The sequence below is a fragment of the Monodelphis domestica genome, chromosome 7 (assembly GCF_027887165.1).
Source record: "Monodelphis domestica isolate mMonDom1 chromosome 7, mMonDom1.pri, whole genome shotgun sequence".
Classification (NCBI taxonomy): domain Eukaryota; kingdom Metazoa; phylum Chordata; class Mammalia; order Didelphimorphia; family Didelphidae; genus Monodelphis; species Monodelphis domestica.
The window spans coordinates 255,177,624-255,193,070 of NC_077233.1; the positions used below are offsets into that span (position 1 = coordinate 255,177,624).

General features: G+C 39.2%; 1 protein-coding gene and 1 pseudogene across 1 annotated transcript in view; one reads left to right on the plus strand and one right to left on the minus strand.

The window, feature by feature from the left end:
• MTAP (methylthioadenosine phosphorylase) overlaps positions 1-6,341 on the minus strand; it is a 79,948-nt gene extending 73,607 nt beyond the window's left edge. The window contains exon 1 of the mRNA XM_007498070.3: positions 5,937-6,341. Within this exon, the coding sequence (XP_007498132.1) occupies positions 5,937-5,969 (33 nt within the window). The 5' untranslated portion in view covers positions 5,970-6,341. The remainder of the gene's footprint in view (positions 1-5,936) is intronic.
• Positions 6,342-7,581: 1,240 nt separating this feature from the next.
• Positions 7,582-8,888, plus strand: LOC100619790 (thioredoxin domain-containing protein 15-like; annotated as a pseudogene).
• Positions 8,889-15,447: the final 6,559 nt, after the last annotated feature.

Below are 15,447 nucleotides of genomic sequence, written 5' to 3' on the forward strand. Positions count from 1 at the left end.
GTATTTTATATTATCTAGAGTGATTTTAAATGGAATTTCTCTTTCTAATTCTTGCTGCTGATATGTGTTGGAGATATATAGAAATGTTGATGACTTATGTGGGTTTATTTTGTATCCTGCAACTTTGCTAAAGTTGTTGATTATTTCCACTAGCTTTTTGGTTGATTCTCTCGGATTCTTTAAGTAGACCATCATATCATCTGCAAAGAGTGATAACTTGGTCTCCTCATTGCCAATTTTAATACCTTCAATTTCTTTTTCTTCTCTAATTGCTACTGCTAGTGTTTTTAGTACAATGTTAAATAATAGAGGTGATAATGGACATCCTTGTTTCACTCCTGATCTTAATGGGAATGCATCTAGTTTATCCCCATTGCAGATGATGTTTTGATGGTTTTAGATCTATACTGTTTATTATTTTTAGGAAAGGCCCTTCTATTCCTATACTTTCTAGTATTTTCAATAAGAATGGGTGTTGCATTTTGTCAAAGGCTTTTTCTGCATCTATTGAAATAATCATGTGATTTTGGTCAATTTGCTTGTTAGTATGGTCAATTATGTGAATGGTTTTCCTAATATTGAACCATCCTTGCATTCCTGTTTAGAATAGTTCTTGACTGGAAAACAGGAGGACAATTGGGGATAGATAAGTTTGGAAGTTCTCAGCATATGGATAGTTTATCACCTAATAAGTAGCTACCATGTGCCAAACACTGTGCAAAGCTTGGCACATAGTAAGCATTTAAATAAAAGGCTTACTGGGGTACGAAGAAAGGCAAAAAACAGTCCCTCCCCTCCAGGAGTTCATAACCTAATTAAGGAGGCAATAGGCAAAGAACTATATATACCCAAGTTGTAAAGGAAGGAAAAAAAAACCTAAAAGAAGGCACTAGAAATAATGAGGGGGCAGCTGGGTAGTTGAGAGTGTTGTTGAGAGTTGAGAGCCAGTGTTGAGAGCCAGGCCTAGAGACGGGAGGTCCTAGAGTCCAGTTTTCCAGCCACCAGGGCTAGGTTCAAACAGTGCAATAAGGTTTTCTCTCAGTTCCCACAAATGATTTAAGTTGGACCACATCCATAACTGAACAGAAACTAAGCTAGTGGGTGGATCCAGTGTAGTTCATTCAAATTCCTCAATTTCTACTACCATTTGCTGTCCTAATAAGTAATGCCTTCAATTCCCTAAGTTTTCCTCAATGTGACTGGGAGGAAGTTCATGTCACCACCAATATTGGGAAGAGTCTTGGAAGGAAAAAATGAGATCAATTTTGGATCTGTTGAGTTTAAGATGTCTACTGGACATCCAGTTTGAAGTATTCTAGTGTGCAGTGGGAGATGTTAGCCTAGAGATCATCAGAGAGGTTTTAGTTGGAGAAGCAGATGTGAGAATCATCAGCATAGAAATGAGCATTTAATGCAGGGGGCACCAAACTTTTTACACTGGGGGCCAGTTCACTGTCCCTCAGACCGCTGGACGGCCAGACTATAAAAAAAAACTATGAAGAAATCTGTATCCCGCTGTCTGGGATAGGAGAGGCTGCAGCGCCGGCTGGGATGAGGCCCATCACCCTCACCACTATACCTAGCAGCAGTAGACACAGTGTGGAATCCCCTCCCCCAGATCGCTGCTCACCATGCTGACGTCTTCCATAGTGCAGCCACACAATCCTTTGTGAGGCGCCTCGTTCTCCTTCAGTTACTCTCAGAACAAGGCGCCATGCAAAGGATGACGTCACCGGAAGTAGTCCTGTAGAGTGACCTGTGCTTTGCGGCACTGCAACATACAGTGCTCCTCTCATTGACCACCAATGAAAGAGGTGTTTCTGGAAGTGTGGTGGGGGCCGGATAAATGGCCTCAGGGGGCCGCATGTGGCCCACGTAGTTCGGGGACCCCTGATTTAATCCATGGCAACTGATGAGATCACAATGAATGGTAAATGAATTTATAAGAAAATTTAAAATAGAGATAGAAAAGAAGGTCTAGGATAGTCTCTAGTTTTACCCATCCATGGGTGGACATGGGCAGATCCAGCAAAGAAAGCGGAAAAGGAAGTCTGACAAAATAGGAGAAATAAAAGATCATTGCTAAGTAAAACAAAGGAGAATATCCAGGAGGAAGCAGGTATTTAAAAACATAGAGAATTGACTGAGCCCGAGAACTGAGAAAAGGTCATCAGACTGAGCAACTAGGAGATCTCTGAATGTGTATGTGTGGAGATATTAGGGGACAACAGATGCCAGATTTTAAGTGCTTGAGAAATGAGTGGCTGGTGATGAAATGCAGGCAGATGGCTTTTGGGAGGGAGTTTGGAGGGAAGAAAGATATCCAGGATATACGATAGTTTAAGAGGTCAAGGAAAGAGAAAAGATTCTTTACAAGCATCTACTATGGGCTAGATATTGTTTAGGTGCAGAGAATATAATGATAAAAAAATTGAAGACAAAAAAAAAGAACAGTATTTTCATGTAATCAGATAATTTCTTTATTGACTTTCCCAGAAAAGAAAGAACTCAAAGAACTTGACTAGGAACTCCTAACCCTTTGGGAAAGCTAGTAACCTTACATAGTCTCTCCTTCCAAAAGACTATTTAATTCTCCTTCTCTGTATCTCATTGGAAAACTTTAAGTGCCATATAGTGGATATAGTGGAGGGAATCCAGATGGAAATCTTTCTGATAGCTATTAAAGATCCTTTATTATAATTTTGGTTTTGGTAGTTGATTTTTTTCAAGGCTGACAGAAGTAAAGCTTGCTTACTAGATGATCAAAGGGTAGGTTGTGTGTATGTGGGAGGTAAAGGAATTAAGGAAGAGTATATTTCCTCATCAATAATTGAAGGAAAGGAGAGAGAATGAGATATTAAAAAAAGTAAAATAAGGATCTTAAGATTGGTGACCTTTATTTTCTGAATAAAGTAGGGGTGGAGGAACTCTGCAGAATGGAAAGCATTTACAGAGTGCTTTCAAGGGAGCACAGTAATTTACACATATTTTTTCATTTTAACCCCACAACAAATTCATGATATAGAAACTCTAATCACCCTCCTGTAAAAATAAATTATATCTCTACTAATAAAATTATTATATTTTATGAGGTTTATTAAGGATTATTAGAAATCAAGGATACAAAATAAAAACTACGTGCCCATGGCTGATTAGCCCATTCAAAATCCTCAAGCTACATCATTCAAAGGAAGAGAAGAGAGCATGGGAGATGTTACTGCCAGTTAAATGCCAACTGTGATCTCGTCAATTTGGGGACTCAGGTGAGAATATAGGGAATTCTGGGAAATACCAAGGACTTCTGGGGATTGAAGTCTAGGATTCAAAATCTCCATTTTTATATTCCCCATTTAAATATAAGGAGGGGGGGCAGCTGGGTGGTTCAGTGGATTGAGAGTTAGGCCCAGAGATGGGAGGTCCAGGGTTCAAATCTGACCTCAGACACTTCTTGGCTGTGTGATCTTGGGCAAGTCACTTAACCCCCATGTCCTAGCCCTTACCGCTTCTTCTGCCTTAGAACCAATACCCAATATTGATTCTAAGACAGAAGGCAAAGGTTCTAATAAATAAATAAATGAATGAATAAATGAGCAAACAAACAAATAAATGAATGAATTAATGAATAAATATAAGGACATTGGGGCTCAGAAAGGTAAAATGATCTGTTATACAGCTAGTAAGAGGCAGAGGTATGATTTGAATTCAGGTCTTCCTACCTTCTGGTACAGCACTACACACTATATACTTCAAGACTATCACTATACTAAGCTGAGTAAGTAAAGGTTGAAATGGCTATGGGAAAAATAATAGGGAATAAGAGAATAAAAGTATTGCAGTAATTGAGAGACCAGTCAAGATGTGGTAACTTACACCGAGAGTAGATGCAACAGACAAATGCGGTGAGTCTTTCTCCAATATGAATTCAGCAACACTCAAGTAAGAACAGAGCTATGTAGATGTTCACGGTAATAGCTCTACGATTTAGGGGGTGGCAAAGCTTGGAAACATAGGATTCAAATGTAGCCAACAAGTGAGAATGTCCCAAAATTCTTAATATGGTTTTAGCCTAAAATTCAAGCTTAAAAACTGCACTAAGACTTTTAGGGTAGCCTGCATATAGCTGAATTAGTTAACTAAGGGGTCAAAATTGAGAAAGAAATTTAGAGTGGCCAGGAACGTCAGACTAGAAAAATAGGTTTATTAATTTAGGCAATGGGAGAAATGGAAGGATATGAATGATGTTAAAAGAGAGGAATTTTGAAATTCTTGAACATGGAAATAGAAAAGTTATTGGTGATAGTATGATGAAGGATAGATACGACTATTTCTGAATATGTGAGGTAAATGGAAATGGAAACAATTCATCTTCCTAAATTCAAATTTTACCTCAGATGCCAGCTGCATAACCTTGGGCAAGTCAGTTAACTCCATTTATCTCAGTTTCCTTCTATAAAATAAGCTGGAAAGGAAAGGGTAAACTACTCCAGTCCCTTTGCCAAGAAAACCCCAAATGGGGTCACAAGAATTGAGGGACCCCCTGGAAAACAAAAAATGAAGGACAGATAAGAATAATCCATATCGTAGCTGAGGTACTGGGCACTGGAAAACATAGTGGCTTCTATGAGTTCATCAAAGAGGAAATCAATGTGTTCCACTGGACCCCCTAAATATGAAGGCAGGGGTTGTAGTAAGAGAAAATTTGAATCAGGTCCTGGGAGCAAGTACAGGATTGCAACAAAAAAGAGGACAGAGCAAGAGAGAAATACTATCCAGGAAAATGGGATCCAGAGAAGTAAATGAAAGGGAAGGGATAACACTGTAAATGGATTGGCTTATGAATACATTTTTTAAAAATTATGTTTTTGTGAAAAATTGAACATTTCCCAGAAAAAAGGGCTGACAAGTCACTTTCTGTTGGAGGAAATTATTTATGCTCTTGACTAATAATAGACAATCCCACAGGACATTTTTTTAATTAAAAAAAAAATGCAGTGTAACTCTACTCTCTAAGGATACCATCAGAGGAATAAATGCCTGAAAGCCTCAGGGAAGAGACTGGTACTTCTGCCAAAACTTGCCACTACACAATAACCCAGTAAGCAAGTGATCAATGTCCAAACCAATAAAAGAATCTCCAACTTTCAGGGTTGCAAAGCCCCGTTTCTAAGCCAGATATAGCAGTATCTGGCCCGGAAGAGACTTTAGTGCAATGAACCTCCTTATTGGGGGAAGGTTTTTTTTTAAAATTTATTGTAATCTCAAGTCACGGATTTTATGTCGCTACAGACACTGGGCATTCCAAGTCTCGTAGTTTGGTGGGACGGTTCTTAACAGCGAACCCCCCAGTTTACTCCAGATTGCAAAGTAAACGCGAACGCGCCCACCCACGTGCGTACACGTGGGGCGGAAAAGAGTAACAGAGAAAAGGAGGAAGTAAGCAGCGGTAACTTGGGAGAGTCCAGCAAGGCAAGAACTGTGCCAGACGTTACCGGATCCCCTCTAGGGATGCCTTATTTTTTGACGTATAGAATGGGAGGGTTGATTTAGATAACCTCCACGGTCCCTTTTCTTGCCCTAGATCTTGGAAGCCACGAACCCTGCCTCTCTAAATCACCTCTATCTCCCACCACTCACCCCCAGGCCATAATCCCTGCAATCTGTAACAGACCCCGGTTTGTGGCCGGAGTCCAGGCCCGCGTGTGGCTGGCTGCAGAGGTGCCCCAGAAACAAGAAAAGCTTCTTCTGCAAGTGCAGAAGGTGAGATAGAGGGTGTAGTTTTCCCTCTCCCCAGGATGGTTCCCGTCTGTTCCCCACCCCCTCCACCCCCACGGGGGTGCACGGAGAAGTCTCACGGAGTCCCAATCCCAGCTTCTTGCTGGGCTTTCCTCACCCTCTCCCCGGGAGCTCAGGCTGCAGCCCCCCAGCCTCTTACTTACTTTCACCGTTGGGGCGGCGGCTGCAGAGGCCATGTTTGCAGGAGATCGGGGCCGGAGAGAGCAGGGCAGCGCCGGAACGTGAGACAGCTTGCAGATTGCAGGCCGGGTTCGGAAGCCGGGAGCGGCAAAGGGAGGAGCGGAGCGGAGATCGCGGGAGAGGGGCCTGGCCCCTCCTCTTTCTCTCCCGGAGTTAAATCGGTTGGTTGAGTGGGATCCCACCCTCCCAAGCCATTGTCCCCGCCTTCCCCCACCCCTCTGCCTTTATTCCTGCCTTCCACCCCTTCCCCGTTTGTTTTATTCTCCCTCTGGCCTTCTGCGTTCTTTCTCCAGTTCCCCATTATTAAGGCCGAAATCTTTAGACCTGGTGTGTCTTGAAAACAAGACTCTCTTTAGCTTCTCCCTTCCATTCTCAACTGGAGAAGCAGCCAATCAATCAATCAGTCAATCAATCAATCAATGATCATTTTTTTATTAAGCTCTTACTGTGATACAAAAAGAGATGACAGACCCTGCCTTCAAGGAGCTTACAATCTAATGGGGAAGACCACACCAAACAGATACATTCCAAACATGTTATACAGTATACACGGTAGAAAAACATAAACAAAGGGAAGGCATTAGAATTAAGAGGGATTGGAGAAGGCTTCCTGTAGATCAGTGGTTCTCAACCTCTCAATATGTAGCAATGAGAATACATGATGCGTATCAGGTATTTACATTCCGAATCATAACTGTAGCAAAACTACAGTTTTGAAGTAGCCACCAAAATAATTTTTTGGTTTGGGGTCACCACAACATGAGGAACTGTATCGCGGGGTCACAGGCATTAGAAAGGTGGAGAATCACTGTAGATGATGGAACCTGTGGAAGATGGAATTTTAGTTAGGACTTAAAGGAAGCCTGGTAAGGTAGTTGGCAGTGTTGAAATGGGTGAGCCTTTCAGGCATGGATTAAATTCAGTTCATTCTTTAAACATTTATTAAGTGCCTACTGTGTGCCAAGTGCAAGATGGAGGACAGCCAGAAAAAATACCCCACCACCTCCACCTCATTCCTTTCTGGTTGGAAGTACAAGAACCCTGGCAGAATGGTGCCTGAAGTACCTATTTTAACCTTCTTTAAAGTCTTTTCCACTGGAACCAAGGGAAGGTTGACTTTGTGACAGAATCCCAAGATCCAGGAAAGGAACCAACTAGACCTTGGACAAGTCACTTCAACTCTCTCCCTCAGCTTGCTTCTCTAGAAAAAAGGAGTGGGATGAGATGATGTCTAGTCATTTAAAACTCTACTAACAGTTATTTAATAAGTCAAACATTTATTGAGTGCCTACTGTGTCCATTTGGTATTAAAGATGATGACTAGACAAACAAGCAATCAGAAAATGTCGGCTTAAGTACCACAATGTACTAAGGAGCCTACAAAGAAAAGAACATGTAGTCTCTGTCCTTCCAAGAGATTTAAAGATCTGGCAGAAGGAGGCAGAAATTTTAAGTAATTGGATGGCTATTAAATGCTAAACCAGCTGCTACTGAATAATTTGCTATAGAGATGAATGTAATAATACCTCAGAGACAGGAAAGGGAGAGAAAAACACAAGGGCGGCAGGGAGGGAAAGAGAGAGGGGAGAGAAAGAAGGAAAGGTAGAGAGAATCTAGGCAAAAAACATAACAAGATCTGAGGAACTTCCTCCTGTGGTGGTTTCTGTTGCTGGGGATTTTGTTCCCTGAGACACTCGGCCTAGTTGATGAGAAGATCGAAGAAGGAGGGCAAAACCACTTGTCGAAGGTCACGTAGCAAAGGAGAATGAAGACTCACTGTCTGAAAATCACAGACACACTGAAACTGAAGTACCTCTTGGTCCAGAGGCTGTCTATATAAGTAATGAGCAACATGATCTTGGACAGACAGAACTGTACAACACTGGTGAAGCAGTTTATGCAGCCCTGGGAAATGAAGTGAATGGTGATCATTTCATGTCTGTGTTTCCAGAAGAGACAAAAGATAGGCAAATTTCAGACCTCAATACTGGCAGTTGTGATGCTGGAGTTGAAGGCTTTAAATGCAATATCTGAGAGATATTCTCTAACTACATCTGGAACAAATATTCCTGATAAGGGAGAAGAATGTAATTTGGTTCTTGAAGCTGTGCCCACAAGCCCATCATCTAAAGAAGACTATAATAGTACAGACAATGTAAAGACTCCAAAGGTGAATTGTGAGGAGAGAAATGTTACTGGCTTAGAAAGTTTCACTTTACAAATTCTAAATGTTTCACAGGACCTGATGGAATTTTGAAACCCAAACAGTAGTGATTATACATTAGTCTTATTTTATACTCCTTGGTGTCGCTTTTCTGCCAGTCTGGCCCCACATTTTAATTCTTTACCATGTGCATTTCCATCTCTTCATTTTTTGGCATTGGATGCTTCTCAGCACAGCAGTCTGTCTACCCGGTTTGGTACTGTGGCTGTTCCCAACATCTTGCTATTTCAAGGAGCTAACCCAATGGCGAGATTTAATCATCCAGATTGGACTCTGGAAACTCTAAAAGCCTTCATTTTTAATCAGACAGGGATAGAAGCCAGAAATGATGTGGTGGTGACTGAAGATGACCAAATAAGCCCTCTTCCCAGCACCTTGGTGAAAAGTGTGGATTGGTTGCTTGTATTTTCTTTATTCTTTTTAATTAGTTTTATTATGTATGCTACTGTTCAGACTGAAAGTATTTGATGGCTCATTCCAGGACAAGAACATGAACATCCTGAGTAATAATAGACTGGAAGGTGAAATTGGAAAGATTAATTTCAATCTTTACCTTCAGAAACCTGTATTGTTTTCCCCAGAGACATATTATATTTTAACTTAGGTTAAAATAATTTTGCATTTGAGCTACTGAATGTGCAGAAAAAATCATACACTAGTGTTGTATACTAGTGTTTCAATAAATATGAAAGATTCAGAAAATTTATTATTATTATTTTTAGTGCTTGCACTTAAAATTTCAAAGAACGTTTTAAAATGTGAAAAATGTATGTATACAGATTCAAATGAGTACAGTGTTTGGTAAACACAAAGATTCCAGCTATTGGGGCAAGAACTCACTACTTGGCAAAAATATTGGGAAAACTGGAAAATTGTCTGGCAGAAGTGAGTCATAGATTGACATGTCATACTGTATCAAAGTAAGCTCAAAATGGTCATGATATAGATGTATCAGAAGAAGTGGATTATGGAAGAAATTACCTGTCAGATCTGTGTATAGGGGAAGATTTTATGACCAAAGAAGAGGTAGAGGGTTTCATAGGAGGTAAATGCATAATTTTGATTACATAAAATTAAAAAGATTTTGCACAAACAAAACAAATGTTGCAAAAATTAGAAGCAAAGCATCTTGGTAGCAAGTTTCTCTCATAAAGATCTCATTTCTAGAATATGTAAGGAACTGAGCCAAATTTGTTAGAATTAAAGCCATTCCCTGTTGACAAATTATTAAGGTATATAAATAGGCAATGTTCAGAGGGAAGAAATCCAAGTTATCAGTAACCATATGAAAAAACTCATTAATAGAGAAATGCAAATTAAAACCGTTCTGATGTTACCATCTAATACCCATCAGATTGGCTAAAGTGATAGAAAAGGAAAATTACAAATGTTGGAGAGGATGTGGGAAAACAGACACACTAGTATACTGCTGGTGGAGCTGCAAATTAGTCCAACCATTCAATTTTTTTTTAAACCCTTATCTTCTTTCTGTCTTGGAATAAATACTGTGTATTGGTTCCAGGGCAGAAGAGTGGTAAGGGCTGGGCAACTGACTTACCCAGGGACACAGCTAGGAAGTGTCTGAGGCCAGGTTTGAATCTAGGACCTCCTGTCTCCAGGCCTGGCTCTCAATCTACAGTACCACCCAGCTGGCCTCCCCACCCCCCCAAACTATTCTTGAAAATAATTTGGAAGGATTTCTCAAAGCTCTCAAACACCAAATAGATCAAAGGAAAAGGAAAAGGATCCAAATGTTTATAGTAGCTCCCTTTGTGGTGACAAGGATTTGGAAACTCAGGGATGCCCATCAATTGGCGAATGGCTAAACATATTATGGTATATGAATGTGATGGAGCACTATTATGCTGTAAAAAGATGAAAGGGTTGAGAGGGGGTGGCTTAAAAACAACCCTGAGATTTGTTTAAGCTGGTACAAAGGTTAAGTGAGCAGATCCAAGAGAACAATTTATACAGTAATAGCAATATTGCAAAAATAATAAACTTTGAAAGACTTAGCAACTCTGACAATGGCCAATCATACAATGCCATAGAATTCATGATAAAACATGCTATCTGCCTCCAAATAGACGAGTGATGGACTCAAGAGTACAAAATTGAAGCAAACTTTTTTTTTATATATAACTAATGTGGAAATTTGTTTTGCATGATTACATGACTAAATATTTGTAATGGGTTTTATTTTTCTTCTCAATATATAGGGAAGAGGGAAGGAAGAAGGAGGGAGAAAATTCAGAACTGAAAATAAAGGTGAATTGAAAAAAATTTGGAACAAATGAGTTAATGAAAAAATTCCCAATGTCTGTCTTTTTTTAAACCCTTATCCTCTTTTCTTAAAAGCAATTCTTGGTAGTGTTTCTAAGGCAGAAGAGTGGTAAGGGCTAAACAATTGAGGTTAAGTGACTTGCCCAGAATCACACAGCTGGGAAGTGTCTGAAGCTAAATTTGAACTGAGGGCCTCCAATCTTCAGTCCTGGCTTTTTCTACTAAGCCACCTAGCTACTCTGACAATGTATTTTAGTGTTAAAAATTCTATGGCATGGTTTAAGAAAAATTACGATTCTAAGAATTTAGATTTTCTGTCCTTTTAATTTCTCTTTTAAAACAATTTCAAAGTCCACAAATGGAAAGCTTTTTTTTTTTTTTTAATGATAGGATTTACCAGGGTTGGAAACCTAATTGTAATTTCCCAAGTAGCATTGTATTGTTTCATGTCTTTCCTTCTGGAACAATAAAGAATTAATTATGTCCTAAAAAAAAAAAGGATCTGAGGAACTGAGGCAGGAGTATGTCCTGGAGCCTATTCTCAGGCCTACCTGCTTGCTTGCCTTACAGTGACAGGAACAGAAAATTTAAAGTTGCAGAATTGTGGTTCTGCAGGATACAGGACTTGAGGGTTCAGGATTTCAGGATTGAGCACTCAACAGTCTGGCTTTGAAAGAAAATGAGGACAAATGAATTTTGGTGAAAATATTAAGATTATCCTTAGTCTCTCACCTGACAGTAGAAAAGGAAATTGTCTGTATTGCTGTTAGTAGCAAAGTCTATTGCATCTGATTATTCCACAAGATTGCATTTACTGTATATAATGTTCTCCTAGTTCTATAAAAATTTTTTTTAATACTTCTAGGAGCCTAAGCAGTTGACTCTTTTCCCCATCAGTTAGTTTATATTTCTTGTTTTCTTGAGTGCATCTTGTCCCTCTAACGGGCTATTTTCAGTTTCTACAATCCTTTCTGTAGTATCTAGATTCTTTTTCCCTTACAAGGGGCAACTTAACCCATTAAGAAATTTAGGGGGCAGCTAGGTGGCGCAATGGATTGAGAGCCATGTTTAGAGATGGGAGGTCCAGGGTTCAAATCTGCCTTCAGATACTTCCTAGCTGTGTGACCCTGGACAAGTCATTTAAACCCCATTGCCCAGCCCCTACTGCTTTAATTAAAAAAAAAATCAACACTCTTCTTTGTAGTTTTATTCGGAAGAGGGGATAAAATCATTCTGAAGATGTCTATAAAGGAAGTTTGACTTGTATCTGGGAACAAGGGAAAAAGTAAAGTTTGAATTCACTTCATATCTCTGAATTGTTGAATTGTAAACAATTATATGATATCCCTAATTATCTCTAGTCTAGCATTCTTTAGTATCATATTGCTCTATAGAAGGGTCTCTTTACTAGGGTGAATTTGTGGGATTTTTTTTTTAGTATGTTGATAACAGCATTTCAAACTTAGTTTCCTTTGTAATCCTATATATTTTATTTCACACATTTAACAACACGAGGAGTCAAAAAACTTCTCCAGATTGTCAAAAAGGGATCCACAAATACCAAAACGTTGACTCCCTGCTCTAAGAACTTTGCACTGTGATCTCTCAGACTCAGAACCACTTGAAATTTTTAAATTACCTAAAAGCAAAGTGGTTTTATTTATGAATTGGTTCCTTTGAGATTCATTTTGTGGTAGATTCCTTGGAATAATGATAATAATAAAAATAGTTATAATTTACATAGCAGTTTAACGTTTGCAAATATTATCTCATTTGATCCTCCTAACAACTGTGGGGGGTTGGTGCTACTATTATTTCCATTTAACAAATGAGAAGACTGAAGTAGACAGATCAAACAACTTGCTTAGACTCAAGATAAGTGCCTGAGGCAGGATTATGAACTATTGTTGTTCAGTCATGTCTGACTCTTTGTGACCCATTTGGGGTTTTCTTGACAATACTGGAATGCTTTGCCAATTTCTTCTCCAGCTCATTTTACAGATGAGGAAATTGAGGCAAACAGGGTTAAATCACTTGCCTAAGGTGACACAGCTAGTAAGTATAAGGCCAGATTTGAACTCAAGAAGATGACTCCAGGCCCAGCACTCTATCCATTTCATCAACTTGGTGCCTCGATTACTTTAGTAACTCCTTCCAGTGCTTTTAAACTATTTTCTTCTGGCTTTAGAGCTTTTGGTAGTACTTGCTATGAGTCTTTTAATCTATTCTAAATCAGAACCACTTGCTGTCTACATCTACTACAAACTCATGCTATCTAAATCCAGTTGGCCCTCTTATAACACAGAAATTCTTTTATTCACTTTTGTTGCTCTTTCTTATTCCTCGTAGGAGCTACACTAACTCCTTTTTCTTTGGGTTCCCAACTCCACCCTCTGTCCATTCTCTCCTAGGAAAGGACCTTTAGCTTATTCTGCTGAGAAGATCCAGGATCACAGAGTCTGACATGACTGAAATAACTGAGAAGATTTGGACTGTCAATCTAACTTGCATAGTCTCTCTTCTCCTTCAGACTTCAAAATCTCTGTCTTTCCTCCTCCTCTTCTCCTTTGTTTCAGCCTCAGGATGAAGGTTCCCTTTTCTTTGCGAAAGCCAACACTTCCCCTTTACCCTTGAACCTTTTCTGTGAGCTTGCTTCACTGACTTTTCTGGTTATTTGTGCTTCTCTATCTATTTTCTCTTGTGCACACATGTATACATCTACACTCTCTTCTTTTCCCCAATTCCTTTCCTATTGCTTATAAATGTGCTCAGTTTTATATTCTTTAAAAAAATTCTCTCATCCTCTCAAATGGTATCCTATATCTCTTCCCCATCAATGTTCAGCTTCTAGATATATTCTATTACTCTTGTTTGCCAGGCCTCTTCTAGCCCTGGACAATTCCCGACTGACTCATTTTATAGCTGCAAGATAGCCTAATATATGAGGTACCAACCCCCCCCCCCAAAAAAAAACCCAAAACCCTACATAAGTGTTACCATATTTGCCGAATCTACGAAATGCGTTAGAGGCCAGAAGCCAGTTCATTAGAGTTAAGAAGTAAATCCGAAATTTAATCCAAGAAAACTTTGGTACTTTTTTGTATAAGCTCATCAATTTTTCTCATAAGCTCAACCCAAGGTGGGTCCTTGACCATAAATCAATCATTCAACAAGCATTTATTAAGTACCCACTATATATCAGTCACACTATGTGTGGGCTTACAAGCACAAAAAATGAGACAGTCTCTACTTTCAAAGAGTTACATTCTATCAGAAAAGAATGTAAGTATGTACAGAATAAACAGAGTAAATACAAGATAGTTAAGTTACTCATAGGAGGGCTCCTGCTGTTGCCAGATGGAGTATAGAAAGAGGTGCTTGAACTGTGTTTTGAAAGAAAAGAGGTGTGACCCTGCAAGTCACTTAACCCCCATTGCCTAGCCCTTACCACTCTTCTGCCTTAGAACCAATATACAGTATTGATTCCAAGACAGAAGGGAATAGGAAAGAAAGAGAGAGAGAGAGGGGGGGGGGAGGGAGGAAGGAAGGAAGGAAGGAAGGAAGGAAGGAAGGAAGGAAGGAAGGAAGGAAGGAAGAAAGAAAGAAAGAAAGAAAGAAAGAAAGAAAGAAAGAAAGAAAGAAAGAAAGAAAGAAAGAAAGAAAGAAAGAAAGAAAGAAAGAAAGAAAGAAAGAAAGAAAGAAAGAAAGAAAGAAAGAAAGAAAGAAAGAAGGAAAGAAGGAAAGAAGGAAAGAAGGAAAGAAGGAAAGAGAGAGAAAAATAAAGGATTCTGTGTGGCAGAATGAGGAAAGAATATGTTCCAGACTTTAAGAACAGCTAGTACAAAGGCCCAGAGACAGCAAAATTGTGTGTGAAGAACACCAAGAAGGACAGTTTGACTGAAATGTAAAGTGTAGGAAGGCAGATTCTATGAGGTTGGAAAATAAAGCCAAATTATTAAAGGACTTTTAAAGACAGGCTTATATATTTTATCTTTTTGGTAACAGGGAGCCACTGCAGTTGATTGGATAGTGAAAAGTGATGTGATTTGATCTGCCTTTAAGGGAAATACTGGCAGCTGGGTGGAATATGGATTGGAGTGGGGAAGAGACTCTGGGCTGGGAGACCAGTTAGGATTATTTTTCATTAATCTAGGCAAGAACTGATGAGGAGCTTTGTGAGTAAAGAAAGATTCTGAAGTCAGAGATATTGTGGAGGTTGAAACAATATTTGACTGCAAAATTTGGCAACCTAGTGAGTATATAGCATGAATTGGGCGGTGAAGATAAGACTGGGAGTGAGTAAATGGAAGAACGGTAATGTTTTTTACTTTTTAACCCTAACCTTCCATCTTAGAATCAATACTGTGTCCTGGTTCCAAGACAAAAGATTGGAGCAGAAAGGAGAGGAATGTGTTTTGATGAAAAGATGAGTTCTGCTTTGGACATATTATGTTTGAGATGTCTTCTGGGACATCCATTTAGAAATGACCAATAGGCAACTGTTGATGCAGACCTGAAGTTCAGGAGTGAGAAAGGCTGGATTTTTATTCCTGTGAGTCATCTGCATAGAAATTGTTAATTAAATCCTTGGGAGCTGAAGAAGTCACAAAAAGACAAGAGCGTAGAGAGAGAAGAAAAAAGGCCCAAGAATGGAACCTTGAGGATCACCTATAATTAGAGAACAAAAGTCAGCAAACTGGCCTGAGAAAAAATAGTTAAAGAGATAGGATAAACAAGAGAAATAACAGCATTCTAGAAACCCAAACAGGAAAGAGTATAATAACTAATAATAAGATCAAATACTTATATAATACTTTAAAGTCTGCAATGTACTTTATAAATATTATCTAATTTTATTTTCACAACAACATTGGGAGGTAGGTGCTATTATTATCTCCACTTAACAGATAAGGAAACTGAGCAAGACAGAGATTAAATGACAGTCTTCCTGACTCTAGAACTAACAC